At 33.9% G+C, this 20226-nt stretch overlaps 1 protein-coding gene across 1 annotated transcript in view; it reads right to left on the bottom strand.

Moving 5' to 3' along the window:
* Positions 1–5825: 5825 nt before the first annotated feature.
* LOC309665813 (protein piccolo-like) overlaps positions 5826–20226 on the bottom strand; it is a 1074121-nt gene continuing 1059720 nt past the window's right edge. Inside the window, exons 10-12 of the mRNA XM_082472547.1 lie at positions 13016–13150; positions 12461–12606; positions 5826–10521 (exon numbers count right to left, since the gene is read on the bottom strand). Of these exons, the coding sequence (XP_082328673.1) occupies positions 10381–10521; positions 12461–12606; positions 13016–13150 (422 nt within the window). The 3' untranslated portion in view covers positions 5826–10380. The remainder of the gene's footprint in view (positions 10522–12460; positions 12607–13015; positions 13151–20226) is intronic.

The following is a 20226-nucleotide window of genomic DNA, read 5'->3' as shown; positions in this document are numbered from 1 at the left end:
AGGCCAATATCACTGATGAACAAAGATGCAAAAATCCTCAACAAAATACTATCAAACAGAATCCAACGGCACATTAAAAGGATCATACACCATGATCAAGTGGGGTTTATCCCAGGAATGCAAGGATTCTTCAATATACGCAAATCAATCAAAGTGATACACCATATTAACCAACTGAAGGATAAAAACCATATGATCATCTCAATAGATGCAATTAAAGCTTCTGACAAAATTCAACACCCATTTATGATAAAAACCCTCCAGAAAGTAGGTATAGAGGGAAATTACCTCAACATAATAAAGGCCATATATGACAAACCACCAGCCAACAATGTTCTCAATGGTGAAAAACTAAAACCATTTCCTCTAAGATCAGGAACATGACAAGGTTGCCAACTCTCACCACTATTATTCAACATAGTTTTGGAAGTTTTAGCCACAGCAATCCAAGAAGGAAAAGAAATAAAAGGAATCCAAATCAGAAAAGAAGAAGTAAAGCTGTCACTGTTTGCAGATGACGTGATACTATACATAGAGAATCCTAAAGATGCTACCAGAAAACTACTAGAGCTAATCAATGAATCTGGTAAAGTAGCAGGATACAAAATTAATGCACAGAAGTCTCTTGCGTTCCTATACACTAATGATGAAAAATCTGAAAGACAAATTAAAGAAACTCTTCCATTTAGCATTGCAACAAAAAGAATAAAATACCGAGGAATAAACCTACCTAAGGAGACAAAAGACCTGTATGCAGAAAACTAAAAGACACTGATGAAAGGAATTAAACATGATACAAAGAAATGGAGAGATATACCATGTTCTTGGATTGGAAGAATCAGCATTGTGAAAATAACTATACTACCCAAAGCAATCTACAGATTCAATGCAATCCCTATCAAACTACCAATGGCATTTTACACAGAACTAGAACAAAAAATTTCACAATTTGTATGGAAACACAAAAGATGCCAAATAGCCAAAAAAATGTTGAGAAAGAAAAACGGAGCTGGAGGAATCAGGCTCCCGGACTTCAGACTCTAATACAAAGCTACAGTAATCAAGACAGTATCGTACTGGCACAAAAACAGAAATATAGATCAGTGGAACAGGATAGAAAGCCTAGAGATAAACCCAAACACATATGATCACCTTATCTTTGATAAAGGAGGCAAGAAAATGCAATGGAGAAAAGACAGCCTCTTCAATAAGTGGTGCTGGGAAAACTGGACAGATACGTATAAAAGAATGAAATTAGAACACTCCCTAACTCCATACACACAAAAAAACACTCGAAATGGTTTGAAGACCTAAATGTAAGGCCAGAGACTGTAAAACTCTTAGAGGAAAACATAGAAGACTCTGTGACATCAATCACAGCAAGATCCTTTTTGACCCACCTCCTAGAGAAATGGAAATAAAAACAAAAATAAACAAATGTGACCTAAGGAAACTTAAAAGCATTTGCACAGCAAAGGAAACCATAAACAAGACCAAAAGACAACCCTCAGAATGGGAGAATATATTTGCAAATGAAGCAACGGACAAAGGATTAATCCCCAAAATTTACAAGCAGCTCATGCAGCTCAATATCAAAAAAACAAACAACCCAATCCAAAAATGGGCAGAAGACCTAAACAGACATTTCTCCAAAGAAGATATACAGATTGCCAACAAACACAGGAAAGAATGCTCAACATCATTAATCATTAGCACAATGCAAATCAAAACTACAATGAGATATCACCTCAAACCAGTCAGAATGGCCATCATCAAAAATCTACAAACAATAAATGCCAGAGAGGGTGTGGAGTAAAGGGAACGCTCCTACACTGCTGGTGGGAATGTAAATTGATATAGCCACTATGGAGAACAGTATGGAGGTTCCCTAAAAAACTAAAAATAGAACTACCATATGACCCAGCAATCCCACTACTGGTCATATACCCTGAGAAAACCATAACTCAAAAAGAGTCATGTACCAAAATGTTCACTGCAGCTCTATTTACAATAGCCAGGACATGGAAGCAACTTGACATTGACAGATGAATGGATAAAGAAGATGTGGCACATATATACAATGGAATATTACTCAGCCATAAAAAGAAACAAAACTGAGTTATTTGTAGTGAAGGGGATAGACCTAGCGTCTGTCATACAGAATGAAGTAAGTCAGAAAGAGAAAAACAAATACCGTATGTTAACACATATATATGGAATCTAAAAAAAAAAAAAAAAAAGGTCATGAAGAACCTAGGGGCAGGATGGGAATAAAGACGCAGACCTACTAGAGAATGGACTTGAGGACAAGGGGAGGGGGAAGGGTAAGTTGGGACAAAGTGAGAGAGTGGTAGTGTATATATGGACATAAATACACTACCAAATGTAAAAGAGATAGCTAGTGGGAAGCAGTCACATAGCACAGGGAGATCAGCTCAGTGATCTGTGACTAGCTAGAAGAGTGGAATAGGAAGGGTGGGAGGGAGACGCAAGAGGGAGGGGATATGGGGATATACGTATGCATATGGCCAGGAAATCATTGTAAAAATTGTTATTGGCCTTAAAAAACTAAAAATAGAACTACCATATGACCCAGCAATCCCACTACTGGGCATATACCCTGAGAAAACCATAATTCAGAAAGAGTCATGTACCACAATGTTCATTGCAGCTCTATTTACAAAGCCAGGACATGGAAGCAACCTAAGTGTCCATCAACAGATGAATGGATAAAGAAGATGTGGCACATATATACAATGAAATATTACTCAGCCATAAAAAGAAACGAAATTGAGTTTTTTGAAGTGAGGTGGATGGACCTAGAGTCTGTCATACAGAGTGAAGTAAGTCAGAAAGAGAGAAACAAATACTGTATGCTAACACATATATATGAACTCTTAAAAAAAAAAGTGTCATGAAGAACCTAGGGGCAGGATGGGAATAAAGACGCAGACCTACTAGAGAAGGGACTTGAGGACACGGGGAGGGGAAAGGGTAAGCTGGGACGAAGTGAGAGAGTGGCATGTACATATATACACTACCAAATGTAAAACCGATAGCTAGTGGGAAGAAGCCGCATAGCACAGGGAGATCAGCTCGGTGCTTTGTGACCACCTAGAGGGGTGGGATAGGGAGGGTGGGAGGGAAGGAGCCGCAAGAAGGAAGAGATATCAGGATATATGTATATGTATAGCTGATTCACGTTGTTATAAAGCAGAAACTAACACACCACTGTAAAGCAATTATACTCCAATAAAGATGTTAAAAAAAAAAAAAAAAGAAAAGAAAAGACAACCCTCAGAATGGGAGAAAATATTTGCAAACGAAGCAACTGACAAAGGATTAATCTCCAAAATTTACAAGCAGCTCATGCAGCTTAATATCAAAAAAACAAACAACCCAATCCAAAAGTGGGCAGAAGACCTAAATAGACATTTCTCCAAAGAAGATATACAGATTGCCAACAAACACATGAAAGGATGCTCAACATCACTAATCATTAGAGAAATGCAAATCAAAATTACGAGGTATCACTTCACACCAGTCAGAACAGCCATCATCAAAAAATCTACAAACAATAAATGCCAGAGAGGGTGTGGAGTAAAGGGAACGCTCCTACACTGCTGGTGGGAATGTAAATTGATACAGCCACATGGAGAACAGTATGGAGGTTCCTTAAAAAACTAAAAATAGAACTACCATATGACTCAGCAATCCCACTACTGGTCCTATACCCTGAGAAAACCATAACTCAAAAAGAGTCATGTACCACAGTGTTCATTGCAGCTCTATTTACAATAGCCAGGACATGGAAGTAAACTAAGTTTCCATCGATAGATGAATGGATAAAGAAGATGTGGCACATCTATACAATGGAATATTTCTCAGCCATAAAAAGAAATGAAATTGAGATATTTGTAGTGAGGTGGAAGGACCTAGAGTCTGTCATACAGAGTGAAGTAAGTCAGAAAGAGAAAAACAAATACCGTATGCTAACACATATATATGGAATCTAAAAAAAAAAAAAAAAAAGGTTCTGCAGAACCTAGGGGCAGGACGGGAATAAAGACACAGACGTAGAGAATGGACTTGAGGACACAGGGAGGGGGAAGGGTAAGCTGGGACGAAGTGAGAGAGTGACATGAATATATATACACTACCAAATGTAAAATAGATAGCTAGTGGGAAGCAGTCGCATAGCCTAGGCAGATCAGCTCCGTGCTTTGTGACCACCTAGAGGGGTGGGTTAGGGAGGGTGGGAGGGAAACGCAAGAGAGGGGAGATATCGGGATATATGTATATGTATGGCTGATTCACTTTGTTATAAAGCAGAAACTAACACTCTATTGTAAAGCAATTATACTCTAATAAAGATGTTAAGAAAATTAAAAAAAAAACCCACAGAGGCGTTAAAAACAAAGAACAAACCAAACCAATCCACCAGCGAACGAACCAACCAACCAACCAAAACAAAAAACTTTAGATTTCTCCATCCTACCTGTGGTGAGCAGTTTTCTGTATCAGCTTGGCTAGGCTGTAGCACCCAGTTACTCATCCAAACACGACTGGAGGCATTGCTGTGATGGCATTTTGTAGAGATATTTAACATCTCTAAACAGCTGACTTTAAGTAAATTGATTATCCTCAATAATCTGCGTGGGTGTGGCTGATCTCATCAGCTGAAAGTCCTAAAAACCTTTCAAAAGCTTAGGCTCCAAAATGAAGAAATTCTACCTGTGGACTGCAGGGTCCACTTTTGTCCAAGAGTTTTCAGTCTACCCTTGATACAATCCAAAGGTCTAAAAAGAATTAAATATTTGTTGAATCCATTAAAAAAAACTGGTTCTGTCCCCATCATTCCACTCAAAACAGGCTACACATGTTCTAATTAACCTTATTCTGCCAAACAGCTTTCTCAAGTGGCTACCCAACTGACCCGTGCTTAGAGAGTTCATGCTTTTTTGCAGCTCTGCTTTATCTCCTCTGTTAGATATGAAGTGTCCATTCCTGTGCGAGTCGGCTGGTCTCACTATTTTGTTCAGTTGTTCAATTTATAGATATAAATAGATGTTGGATTTTATCAAATGTTTTCCTCCACCTTATGATTTTTATACTTTAATATATTAATGTACTGGATTTCATTAATTCATTTTCCAATATTGAAATAATCTTGTGTAACTGGGATAATTCAACATGGCCGTGAGTCTACCACTTTTATACACTGTTAGATTGGGTTTGTTAAATTTTGGCTTTTGGTATTGGCATCTATGTTACACTTGATCTTAGCAAACCATTGAGAAGGGATAGCACATTAGATAAAAGTTGATCAATCAGTTCAATGCATTCCTAAATTTAATTATTTTACAGAGATAAATAGAAAGAAAAATAAAAGTAAAAATTCAAGTTAAGTAGATTTCCCATACTGTTTTAAGGTTAAAGAAATGATATATAACATTCTTGCCACAGAGAGAAAGTTATCGAATAAACTAAGATACATGTAAGTCCACTCAAAGATGTACCCCCTGGCCCAAGAGGGTAAATTTGAGGATTAATAAGAGTAACAACTTCAATGTATTAAAATGTATCAAATATGTTAAAGTTCAATTTCTTGATCTGGGTGGTGGTTATAAGAATGTCTGATATAATAATTTATTAAGCTATACATTTGTTTAATTCTGTTTCTGTAACCGTGCTGTTGAAAACATACTTTTTAAACTGGGTGAGTGAATGTATCCATCATATAATTTTCAGAGAAAATGTTCCAGAAAGTTCCATGTCTATATTAAGTATCAATCTATCAAGTTGATAAACACAAGAAGTCGAAGTTGATATTTTCAATATTTATTAGTAAGGCTGAGGCCACAGCCTTTATACAGCACAATTTGCATAAGTTATCAAGATACTTCTTGTATACAATCACAAAACCAAGACACATTTTTACATAGAGTAAAACTCAAGACAGATTTACAAGCATTTTTTATACAAATCTCATGTATTTCAGCTCAATTTATACAACCTTTAGCCCAAGAATTTTTATATGTTCATTAGATATTCCAGAGAGATTTGGGTAGAACAGAAAAAAAGGACACATTAGCAAATCACCAACACAGCATGCAACATATAGTTAGAAACAAGACATATCTCCAAGTACTCTATTTTTTATCTTGAAATTAATTTTATTAGGTTTTCATTTTTTCAGACAAGAAATTCATTTCCTTTAACATCAGATGTGTTTTTGTTAGGATATCAGCACACACATTAATTGGTAGTGGGAGCACCTGAGCACATCACCAACAAATATACAGACACAATCAAACAAGAATCATATTCACATGCTGAATGCCACAAGGATTTAATATTTCAACTTCGTCTGGGTTACCAAATGTATAGTTATGTACAGGGCAACGAATTAAGAAAATGCTGTCAATCTACGTATCAGATAAGGAATCATTTGATTAAATGTTTTTGATTTAAAGGGTATATCTTTAATAATAACAACAACATGGAACATACAGAAAACATCAATGTGTCATATTCAATGAGAATATGTTTCACTCATTCATTCTTGTGTTACATCAAAGGCAAGTTATTATTAAAGAGACAGCTCATAATTATTCATTGAGCTTTCTTTTACTTCCAGCTCCAAGCTCAAAAAGAGGGAAAATCACTCTGTCACACATAGAGTTATAAACACATATATAGCTGTAGTTGGCTGCTTTTGGAATATTAGACATTGCAGCAATGAAAATAAGTTTTTAAAAATATTGCTAGTTATGATTTAAATAATAAAGTAAAAAAATACTATAAACATCTTTATGATATATTAATGAAATGAAACGCTGATCAAATCATTTCTAATAAATTGGGCACAATATAGTATATTATTTCATTTTATTTCACATCACCACCAACCTAGTTCACTACCTTTATCACCACGATCATCACAACCGTTCCTATAATAAGAATCAATATCAGCTGGTTACCAGCTATAATATTCCCACAATATGACTATCTTAATGTGTGTGATCCACAAAATTAAATCCACTGATATGCTGAAAATACGCATCTACTAGTGTGATTAATTACAATATGGGCAACATTAAGGAGCAAAGACAATCACTACCCCTTAGTCTTGGATACTCTTCCTTTAAACTGAAGTGATAAAGAGTTCAGAGTCACCAAAAATCTCCTTAACCTTAAGTAAAACAGGGAAACACCAACTTCTTGCTCTTAGTGTTGTCTGTGTCTGTCACGACCATTCTAGATCTCCCTGTCTTTTGTAAAAATTCACTCTGTGCTTTTGCTTCACAGCTAAAGGTTTCTTGAGGACCGAATTTTAAACCAAGAAGCAACTTCCGTCTCTGATGACTCAATGAAGTTGTGGGGAAAATTAAGATGCTTTTCAAGGTATAAGTGCTATAGTCAGACAAATCACGTGTTATTTAGAGATTACAAACTTTGTCTCTATTAGGATAAAAAAAGCTAATTCTGGTAAAATAAATGAAATAAAAAGTGGAAAATCATGTGCTGTGATATATACAAAAAGTAAAAAGTAAAAAACACCAGGAGCCCTATTTGCAATTAAAAAAGAAATAGTTTTGTTGTAAGAAGGGTAATCAATATCTTTCAGAAGAAATGCATTTGTAGAAGGATCAGTGTTGCATAGAATAATTCCAGTACAACCTAGGTGTTTGGTCAGCTGCAAACTTGGCACACTTATGCTCTCTGTAGGGGGATGCTGGTGCACAAAAAGAAGTCACTTAACTCTCTGAATTGGCCTGGCCCCATCACCAGTTGTTGGAACAGAGGGGCAGCTGTAATGGAAAGACTCCTACTTTTTCAGGTCAAATAGTACCAAGGTATGACCTTTGTTTTGGTGGCACCTCCTTTTGTGTATCCTAAAAGAAACTGCAACTGGAATGAAGTAAACTAACTGGTCATAAACCTCTCATGCACACTTCTGGATGTAAGTGACTGCAGAAGAGGACCCACAGGAGCCAGAGTTTCCTTTTAAGGACAAACAGCAGAGCCTTTTTATGTCAGAAAGAGATCTTCCTGAACCCTTCCCTTCCCCAGTTATGAGTGATGATTATAAGCTTCCTAAAGTGCTAAATTCTGCTGGAAATATCCATGGCAACCATCAGCAGATCTAGTTGTCTCTAAAAATAAAATCCTAGCAATATCAAATCCTTAGCGATCCCCTGGCTGCACGTTCATTTTACAGCAATATCAATGATAAATGACATTGCATTTTCGGGGGAGAGGGTCTTAAAAACTAGAGGGAAGAAAAGTGACTTGTCTTTCTTAGATTGGAAAGGAGTGAATTTGTATTTCTTTATGAATATAATAAAGATATATAACCTGGTATTTATTAGAAATTATTTTTTAATGTCTTAAATTTAATCAATTCCTCTCAGATTTCAAGTATGTTTTTCTTTAAAAATGAGAAGATTCAATATCTGAGCAATATATTTGGAGATGATTTCTCTAATCCCACTAAAACCTCACCTTTGAATAAAGAATCGGCTCTTAAACTCAGAATTCACAGAGAAGCAATTTAATTAATTTATTTTTGTGGATACGGGAATAGGGTAAGATCGGCATAATTTATTTAATTTATGATAACCCGATTTGCAAATCAGTTTCATTGAATTTTCTCCCTTTTTTAGGTAAAACGAAAGTTTATATTTTAAAGAAAAAATTAGTTTTGGAGCCAATATACTGCTTTCATCCATGTCAGTGCTTGCTATTGGTTTGGAAGATGCTTTTTCACATATAAAAATTGGGAAATAAAAAACTGCATAATACTTATTCCTCACTTATGTGTATAAAACTATATTTGGAAATGTGCTTTCATCTTCTCTCATAGATCACTTAGTTTGATCATCCCAACATCCCATTAGGAAGGCTAGGAATATATAATTATATTTTCCCACGAATAAGAAAACCGAGGAAAATTGAGTTTAAGTGACATGTGCAAGGTGACACAGTTAGTCAGTGGCAGAACCAAGACCAGAAGCCAAGCTTTTAATCCTAGCCGAGTGCGTCTCCTGTAAGTCCACGTTACCTCCTTTGTTCACGTTGTTGGTTGATGGGGAAGAGGATGCTTCATTTTAATGACTTAGACGTTGGTCCTTTTAATCCATATTATTAAAATAGCTCAAAGGATATTTTCACCTTAATATAATGTTGATTTTTCACATATTTTCCCAACATTGATGAACTTGATCACTGTGATACTGTCACTAAAGTAGGAAAATAGAGCACTAAAGAGAACTTGAATTTAGGGTCAGGGTTTTCATTTTACAACAAGTTAATGTATTAAGGGGAAAAAAAGACCATTGTGGAAGAGCAGGAAATGACACCAATTTAATCAATGTCACAGATTAATACGATTTGTTTGCCAGAGGAAGAATTTTCTCTCTGTCCGTATATCATTCAAGAGAAAGAAAATATATGGGATAATACATTTATTTGCAATTCCACAAAGAACAAGTTATCATGCTTCCTAGAACATACCAATTTAATCTAGGTCCTTTGCTATGTAGACTGAAAATGTCTTGGATTAAGGGTAAATTATGGAGTTTTTGATGTTTCATCCAATAGTTTGTGGGGCAATATTCTTTTTTGTTAGCCAGTCATGGCTTTATTTCTAGATAAATGTAATTTCATTTCTACTTAGTATTGTCTTAACTATACTTTATTTCAAGTTTTACTAATGTGCTTTTACAACATGAATTCTAAAACTGGTGGTGTTCACCCTTGTAACATTTAGACACAGAGAAAACCTGTACAATATGATCTAAAAGCTATAATTTCTACATCCCTGGTTCCCTTTTCCCTGTAAACACAAGCTCCTTACTTCTAGTCTGGACACATATTGTAGGTGTATCCTATGTCAGAATCTCAAAACAGTTAGTTGTCTGAGAAGATAAGATGAAGAAGAGACTTTTGAAAACCGAGATTTGTTCCATTAGTTTTTTCCTTTCAACCAAGTTCTTTTGCATAAAGGATTACTTTTGCCTGCGTTAGAAAACATTTTAATCTTTGAGTCTCAGCCTTTAGATAGCTGTAGCTCAACTCTACTCAAAAATTTCTGCATTAAGTAAACAAAATTTCTCTCACTGTTTTTCTTGACAGCCACAAGAAATCCAAGGTTTCAGAACTTTTTTTCTTGTCTTTAATATATGAACTTTTCCATTTGACTTTTTTTTCTATGTTCCACAACAATACATTTGCAAGCCTTTGAGTATGTTTTTGCCTTTTGTTCCTCTTCTCATGGTTACCCCTGAAAGCATAGCTTAGAACAATTGTATTCGACTATAGTCTTGATTTAAGACTGTTTAAAGCACTTTCTATACCCTGAGCAGACACATTTCTTCAGTGGGTTTGAGTAGGACTGACCAAAAGTTTGTGCCAGTTGACTATTCTTTTTCTGAGATCCACTTTGTCAAGCCAGATACAGGCTTCGCCAATCAAGGTCTTTTTCATAAACTTCCCTCCATTGGAAAAAAGTAAAATCTAGAAAAAATAGCCAAAATTATATATATTTGTGTGTATATTTTCAACCTCTTTTATGGACATTTGCTCATCAAAGAAGTAACAGAGACAAGAAAGGGTGAGGGTGAGAGAAGTAGCAGGCATACTTGTAGGAGAACTAATAACTAACATGTCCTCAAAAGATTTGCATAATATTAATTAATTTACCTCAACATTTCCCAAAGGCAAAGACATATCCTGAAGCACAGGGGAATTCTAGATAATATTAGCTAGCTAGATAAACCTAGCTAATTCTGACTAGGTTTGTGATTAAACTGATTGAAAGTCTCAAAAAAGAAATTTGCTAGGTGCATGTTTTATTACTTAATGAAATATTAACTCAAATACAGAATTATTTGAGTGGTGAGTACATAAATACGAGTTTACAAGGCAGATAGAACATAACACTGACTTTAAATGCCATTTAACTTACTGGGAATTTTATTATAGGAAGCATTTCCAAAGTGGCTTCTTGTCATAGGTAGAGCTTACACTAGTTGAAATTCCATGGGATCTCATACTCAAGAAATTTTTTTCTTTTAGGGATCAGTTGAAAGAAAGGTAGAGAAACTGAGATGGAAATACCATTACTCCTTGACAATTCTTCTCTCACGCTCTCTCTTTCTTTTTGGAATCTCCTTCAGATAATTCATCTTTATTCCTGACTAAAATTTACTGTTACATTTCTGACTTCAAAATCTACTTTTCTGTCTCTTTTAGCCTCTGGTTTGGAGATTTCAAATGGCACATTTATTGGACCCTGCCTTCCTATCAAGTTTATCACATTTCAGACAAACTCATGTTCTTTCTCCCTATCCATCCCTTCTGTAACTACTCAATCTCTGTGACTGACACCTTTGTTCACACACATTTCAGAGTATCCTTTAATTTTTTTATTCCCTTCCACTCTAATATCAGTTAATTATCTCAGTGCAGTTTTTGCTTTGCAATATCTCTTATATACGTCTCTAGTACAGGCCTCTAAGTGCCAGTACCATGGTCTTCTCTTCCCACATTTTTTCAGCTCTTCCCTCCCTCCTCCTTTGTTCTCTTTCATTCCATGTCTCTGTATCTACTAAAGATATGCTATGTACAAGCATTGTGCTAGGCTACAAAACAAAGAGCAATGAAAATCAAGCCTTGCACTAGAGAAGCTGAGAGTACAGAAGCAGTGAGAGGTCAGTACACAAACTGTACAAGACTGGGATTAATGGCCTAATGAGATAAGCAAAACATTATGTGAATAAGGTGTGATAAATTACACCCAGGGTCATTATTAAAGAGCTGAGTTTACATTGAAAGATATGGAAAATTGTGATAGATGGAGAGAGATGGAGAAGGGAGTATTGAAGGAGAGGAAAAATATGAGCAAAGAATTAGAGGTTTAACCTGACTTCAAGATTCTGGTGTGAATGGGGTCAAGAGTGAGTGGAAATGTCTACAAGGAGATGAAATTAAGTCAATACAATCAGAACTCGCCTTAGGGGACTCTGAATGAGTCAGGATAATGATGAATCATTGGAGGGTTTCAATGTAACCTAGCCAGTGTTTTTAAAAGATACCTCTGCCAGCAGTGTGATAAAATGAATTAAAGGGTAAGATATTGATGGCAAGTAGGCCAGGTATACTGCTGAGATGATTTGCATAACAAAGATGAGGACCCAAAAAGGATTAGTGTGGCAGTGAGCATGGAAAAAAATCTATGTAAAATAAACTAAGTAGGTAGAAGAGAGGCAACTTGGTAGCTAAATGGATGGGATGAGTGGGTTGGGGAATTTTAAAGGGCCCCTGGGAAGTTACCTCTAAAAATTAACTTGTAAAATATCACATAGTATATGATTGGCATTTAAATATTGAATAATTAAATGGGAAATAAATACAGTATAAATGAAAATCTAAAAATCGGAACTGTATGAGTTACCTGAAGAGAATGTCCAGCAGGACTTAGGCTGAATCTAAAAGTTTCATTGAATGAAGGCTCTCGATCATGTCTACATACTCTTGTTTTTTTCTTGATCACCTTTTTTTGGGTAGAAATGTTCATCACATATATTTTCACATATAAATCTGAAAGTAAGAATTCAGCTTGGTAAGTGTCCATTAATAATACAATTTTCTATTGAAAGAGTTATAATCGTATACGGAGAGTTCTCCTACATTTTACACAAAGCCAGTAGCCTGTGAACAATTTGTTTCAGACAACATAATTAAAATATACACCAATTTTCTTAGCAACTTAAATGTTTTCTTGTTGTATAATAAATACATCACTCTACATTTGTGTTGAAAAAATCTAATTTTTAACTAGTAAAATATCAACTTGCTCTATATAAGAGAAATTCATTCTTATTTCATATTTTTCAGATATATTTGGTACACAGCCCAAATTTTAATTAGCATTTTCTAGGCTATTTAGGACACACTCCTAAAGAGTTCCTAGATACATTATATTGCTCATTATCATAAAATTAGATACCTGGTAAGTGATCAGGAGATTTAAATTTGTAGGTGATATTTCTGCACTGGAGGATTTCAACTATGAGTTGTTCCCCATCTGTCTTCATTTCTTTCTTCAGTGCAATCTTGATTTCTCCCATTACCTGAGTTTTAACTGGAACAATTTAATTTAAAAGTTAAGGAATATGTCATGCCATTAATTAAGTGGTTAGTTCAATAATTTACTCATATTTTCGTTTATTGAGTGTTTATCAAGTGCTAAACACCTTATCGCATCCTGTGGATACACAGATGAATAAAATACAGCCCCAGCCCTTAAAGAGAGGAAGGTCTCATGGAGAGACTGGTAAATTGTACGCTTACAATAAAGTATGTTAAGTATAATGATAAGTAAGTAACAAGAGGGGTATGGAAGAAATGCAAGTAGGTAACTATTACTCAACTGTAGATTTTTAGGCCAAAAGAGGTAATAGATGAGACTACAGGGGACTATAGGAAGACAGTCATACATAAAAATAATAGAATTCTAATATAATATAATATATAGGAAGTACTAAGTCAAGTGAAATGCAAGAAGTTGTTTGCCGACAATTGCTCACTACTTACCAGGCTTGCAAAAGAACGCTTGCTAACACAACTAAATGTCGTTGTATATTATAGCTACTTCCGTTCTATTTTTCTTGTAAAAGAAGTAGGCAACAAAAGTATATGGTAATAACATTACACAAGGGAAAATATGAGTGATTGAAATGAATTCAATGTATTCCTTTCTAGTGTTTATCTTGGATCTTTACATTACTGAAGAAGCTATTCACACTAGGTCAAATTCTTTATTGATTCATCCTTTTCTCTATCGATGCATATATTTATCCACTTATCATTCACCAACAAATATTTTATTTTCCACCTTACTCTGTGATAAGCACTCTGTTAGGAAGAATGGATACAATCATAAGCCAATATACGCATGCTTATTGGTCTTATGGTTTTTCTGTCTATTGGGAAGAAATCCATCAGTGAAATATTTTCGTCAATAAGTGTACAATTAGAAGGAGAGGAAAGGTTCTGAAGTACAAGAGCATGGTTACAAGAAAGCCTAGGAAAGGGCTTCATGAGCTGAAACCAGCAGAATAAGAAAGAATTAACTAGGTGACATGGACGGGGAAGAACATTATAAAGAGAAGGAACAGCGTGTTCACAGAAGGCAACATCATGGGACTGAGGAACTAAATAAATATTCGTGTGATTATAAGATATTGTTAAGTGGTACTATGTTAAGAATTTGGGTTTTACCTTTAGAACAATAGGAATCTATTAAAGGTCTTTAACATGGATGTAGATCATTTGTTCTCAAACGTTTCCGTCTCAGGATTTCTTTATACTCTTAAAAAAACATAGTGGTACTCAAAGAACATTAAAATTTCTAATTAAAAAGTAAAATTGGATATTTAAAAGTTTATTTATTGATTCAGTTAAAATGACATTAATATACCTATAAATAAGTATTTTAATGAAAAATAACTGTATTTTCCAAAGCAACAAAAAATAGTGAGGAGTGACATTTTATATTTTTCAAATTTCATTAGTGCTTGGTTTCATAGAGGACAGCTAGATTCTCATACCTGTTTCTACATTAAATCCAGTTCAATATGCTGTTTTATTTGAAATATATGACAGGCTCACACAGATATATATATATATAGTTGGAAAAGGAAGGAGTATTTTAATATCCTTTCAGACAACTGTGGACAATCTTTGATACTACATTAACACTTGAAAAGTGGTAGTTTCTTTAAGATTAGTGTAAATGTGAAAGCTGAAACTGTATCAATGAACCTTTGGACTGTTACTTTAAAAAACAATTGTCTATCTTGCACCTTGAATGGACCAGTTAACTATGCCTGAATTGGTAACATCCTATATTGTTCGTTTTGGAAAATATGGGTTTACTGAGTTATGCAGATCTTCAAAACATTGGTATAATTCATACAATATTAAAGGCACATTTGTTAATATCACCATCAATATCATCAAAAAAGTCTGACTATGGAAAAGCTGACAAGCTCAGGGAGGCAGGTATAAGTTTTGGAAAATTTTATTTTTACTTAAAAGTTGATTTTTATTATTGACAACAACTACTGTCAATTGTTTTTCTTAAAGTGAAAAACTCACTTTGTTAAATTTTGAGAAAATGGCAGCTGAATACAGTCAGCCTTCTGCACCCATGGCTCCTGCATCCATGGATCCAACCAACCGAAGATCAAAATATCAAAAAAATTTTTTTCCAGAAAGTTCAAAAAAGCGAAACTTGAATTTGCCACATGCAGGCAACTATTTACATAACATTTACATTGTATTAGGTATTATAAGTAATCTAGAGATGATTTAAAGTATATGGGAGGATGTACATAGGTTATATGCAAATGCTACATCATTTTATATAAGGGACTTTAGTGTAAGCAGATTTTGGTATTTGTGGAGGTTGGGGAGGCTCCTGGAAACAATCTCCCATGGATACCAAGGGCTAACTCTACCAAAGTTTGAATAAGCAGAGTTTATCTGTCAGTTGTCTTTCCAGTAAAAATGATATTTCTTGTAAAAAAAGGCTGGCTCAGCTTGCAACTCAAAAAAATTGCACTAACATGTTTTCTCAAGTCAACCTTCATATTTTGGTATGCAGCAGAAGTGTTTTATGTGTAGTTCCCATTTTATCACACAGAATATTCTAGAACATAGACTATTAGAAACACATGTACTTAAGGGTCTAGGTTTAATAACAAGAATTTTAATTTCTTTATCAAGGATATTGTTAAGTGAAACAGGCAAGTTTTTCATACAAGTGCATGGTGGTAAAAAGTAAATACAGCCACTATTAGTACAATTTGGTGCTGCTGCCCTGATTTATGCTAAGTCACCAGCAGTTTTCTGCAGCATTGCTTTTGCATTATCAATGTAAATGTCAACACGGTAAAATGGTAAATAATATCTTAGTATATTTAAAAAATAATTTTGACCTGGATGCACTTCAACAGTCTTGGGGACCCACGGGGATTTCTGAACCATGCTTTGAGAATGACTGTTAAAGAATATAGTTGAGTAATCTCCAAGAGGAAATTAAAGTAACAAAAGCATCATGTACAAAATCTATTAGATTGTAGTTATTTAATCATTTCGATTTAATTTTATCACACTTTTGGATATGGGTTTTTAGAACGTATTTCTTCCCTGCATTAATTTTTGCTTTAATTAACTTATATTTTCATGTCTAGATGTACCCTGACATGTGGGAAAATATCTAACAATACCATACTTCGGCCTGCTCTCTTCCTTCTTTCAAAACACTAAGTTCCCCAAATAGGCAAAGTTGCCCTCCATGTGTTTTATAAAGTGAAACACAGATCTTCTAGACCTAGTTAAATCGTGATAATTCAGCAGCCAATGATCATAGATACTTCACAGTAGCTGGGTGTTAGCTTTACCCTTGAGAAATTCAAGAAAATAAAGTGCAAGCCAAGGATATTTTATACAGCTAAAGTGTCTTTCAAGCAGCAAGCCTATAAGTTTAAGCATAAGGAACTCAAGAATACCATAGAAAAGTTCATTCTCAAGAAATATATAAGAGGATGAATTTCATCACATCAAAGAGATAACTAGAGAGACTTCAGCCTGTAGTAAACCATAATGGAAAAGAATATCAAAAAGAATATATGTATGTACAAATATATACATATATATATATATATATATATATATATATATATATATATATATATATATATATATATATAAATGAATCACTTTTCTGTACACCAGAAACTAACACAGCATTGTATATCAACTATACTTCAATTAAAAAAAAAAAAGAATAGAAAGAAGAAGAGGAAGAGATGACGGATATATAGAGGGCATAGTTCAAAAATGAGATGACAAAATAACAGGTGGGGTGAAAATGGGGATAACAGAGCTAAAACACAAATAATCCCATTTGAAAGCTGTTAATGAATTAGAAACATCCTGGGAACAAAATTAAATAAGATAGAAATCAGTATTATTGACATAGAGGGAAGAAGGCTTAGGATGATACAGAGACAAAAATAAAGAAGTTACAGAACAATGACAGATATATTAGAACTGAAAAATATGATCCAATATATCTTACTGCTCAGAAAAAGTAAATTCAAGAGAATAGAAAATAACATCTATTTAAAATATAAAGATATTTCTCTGAAATAACAGAAGAGTGAATCTCTGGACCAAAAGATCATCCTATACTCATTGAAGTGATAAGTTGGTACACTGATATATCCAGCTTAAGCTACTTCAAGGATACAGCAAACATTCTTTAAAAATCCAGGGGAAAAAAAATAAGTCCTCTGAAAGAGTACATTTGTGTATAAAAGAAACAGCCTTCCTAAAATATATAAAAGACTATGACAAGGACATAGAGGCTATAGTAATGAGGGAAAGAAAAAGAGAGGAGAGAGAGGGGGAGAGAGGGAGGGAAGAGGGAATGAAGGGAAAATCTGAAGATGAAATCCAGGCCACCAATAAAACAATGGAAGAGGAAAGTGGAAGAAAGTGGAAGAGTGTTGATTTCCTTTAAGTGGAGAGTTAATCAATAAAATTTAAATTTGAAATAGAGTATTAAAAAACATAATTACTCAATCTCTTAATATTTTCAATTTTGTTTCTTAAACTTAGTGAGCTCTTTCATAAACTATGGCTAAAATATTTATTGAAATATTTTACATGACTAAAATAGTTATTGAAATTAAGTTATTCCTTTATTTTTACAATGTTATATTCTTTTTTGTTAAATTTAAAAACAATATAATTATTTTTTGACAAGGAACAGGACTAATTTAATTCCATTTTAACAAAATTGTGTGTGTCCCTCTCTTTAGCTAGCTGAAGTGCTCCAAGTAAGTAGAACTGTAAAACTGGCTTACTTTTATCTTGCACAGCTTTCTTTTTTCACACTCTCCAGTGCTTTATTCTCCTTTAAGATATGCAGTGTTCTTTCCACTTTATTTTCTTAAAAAAGAGTTTACATATGTTTTCTCTTTGAAAAACTGTGTATGTTGTATCTGTAAGCAACATTTATACACATACCTATATCTATATCTCCAACTACTTTATACTTTTAGTAAAGTATATTTTAAGAAAAAATTGCAATTAACAGAACACAATCATTATTTCACAAGAAATAAAGTTGGTAAAATCCCCATTTTACAGATGAGAAAATAGTGACTTGCATGTTTTAAGTAACTTGCCAAATTGTTAAGCGTCCTAGGCAGAACTTTACTCTAGATCTTCTGATTTTAAGCATAGGGCTCTGTTCTCTCATGAACACCTTATATTTTCTTATGAATAATATTTGTAGAACACTGGCTCATTCATGGAAATATTCATTTAAAAATATTTTTAAAAAATATTATCAGAATGAAAGGATTTTTCAGGGGCTATTTTGCTATTTTATTTTACCCAAACACAGGACTTTAGAAAGCAGGGAAGCATAGCAAACAATTATTTTAGTTGGTTAAACAATAGCTAGAAGTTATCGTCTACCTTTATACACTACACCGATTATACAGGATATTTATATTAAAGAACAAAAAACAGCAATACTTTCTGAAATATTCGTAATTATATGAGAGTCTATACGGAATTGACTTAGACACACAAAGTAAAAGAAGTGTCTATTGATTAAGAAAATGTTTCTTTTTTATTTGCATTATTGGTATTTTTAACACTTAACTGGATGGAGTACAAATTGAGGTTTACGTTTTCCCAAAATTGTAAGCATTATATTGCAACTTGAGCAGCTTTTGCCAATGCAAGACCATTTCCAACAAAAATCTCTTTAGAGGCAATGTTTAATGAGCTGGAAGTGAATAAAATGTGGAAAAGTAAAGAAGCAAAGAATGTTACTTTGTAAAAGGAAAGTCTGTGTAAGGAAAAAAACAGCGAATAAAATTCTCAACACTTAGATTTCTTTGCATTTGCAAATTTTCGTTAATAAGTACTACATAGCAATGTTGCAGGTCACTGGTGCTAGCTAATACAGTCTGAACTGGTTTTAGGTAAGACGCATAGTTAGCTCTGACAGTCTATCACCTCATAATTTGTTAACTAGCTCCTATCACTCATTCCAAGTCTAAGAAAAGTCCAATATAGAATTAAGATGGATTTTAAAAACCAGGAATTCTGGCTTTTAGCCCTGTGAGATGGCAGGCCTGTCATTAAATATCTCTGTTTTGTATTTCCTCATATTGTAAAGTGAAAATATGTAATAAGATTATTTATAGACCATTTATAATATCTTTCAACTTTACAGAATAATAAATTTTTAGACATTTTCTGATATTATCTAAATATTATTTAGTCCTGACCCTCTACTAAGCATCTTCTATCCTAGATAATTTTGTCTGTTTACTCAGGGATTCTAAACCTTCTCATTATAGAAAGTCTTAATAATGTGCTAATACCTATTAATATCCAAAGTAGTGATGTATATTTCCTCACGTATAATTGTATTTTCCTTCATTTCAATTATTTTTACTCTATCAGTTTTAGTCTAAGGGATGATCCTCTAAAAAAAAGCTAGCACAACAATGGCAAATTGTTAGCGGAATGCCTAAAATGCTAATTATTCAATAAGCATTAATTTTTTTTATGTCTCAACATTTGATGCAATGGAAGATCAGTTCTAGAAGTAATTGACAGTTTACACCTAGCAAGCGTATCTATACCATTAGGTCAATTACTCAATCTATTCAAAGTAAACAAATAAAACAAAAAATATGTCTTGACATATCCATATAAATCAAGACTTTTTAAATGGAAATTTCTTTAATAAAAGGTCTTCTTCTACTTCACTGAGCCTTTTAGAGAAAAGAAGTGAGCTAACTATAGATTGTTCTATTCAACAGTCTCTCTATAATTTGCAAACATGTGTATCAACCTTACCCTACAGCCTATAATAAATTTTACCTTCCATGCTGAAATTCTCTCTCTCTCTTCCAAAAGTTCAAAGTGGTACTCACTAATTTGATGGTGGTACTCAATAATTATCTAAAATTGGTACTTCCTTTGTCTTTACACCATGTCCTTGAGTAGCAGGGAAAGCTACTAGATCTTTAACTAGTCTGGTAATCTTATTTGTATTGAATTTCATCTCCTAGTATATTGTTGTTTTCTAGCAGCTGTATTCAAGTCATTGATATGTTT

This window comes from Balaenoptera physalus, assembly GCF_965194825.1.
Source record: "Balaenoptera physalus genome assembly, chromosome: 8".
In the NCBI taxonomy this organism is placed as follows: domain Eukaryota; kingdom Metazoa; phylum Chordata; class Mammalia; order Artiodactyla; family Balaenopteridae; genus Balaenoptera; species Balaenoptera physalus.
The sequence above is the reverse complement of the archived record's forward strand: the minus strand, read 5'-3'. Positions and strand labels throughout refer to the sequence as shown.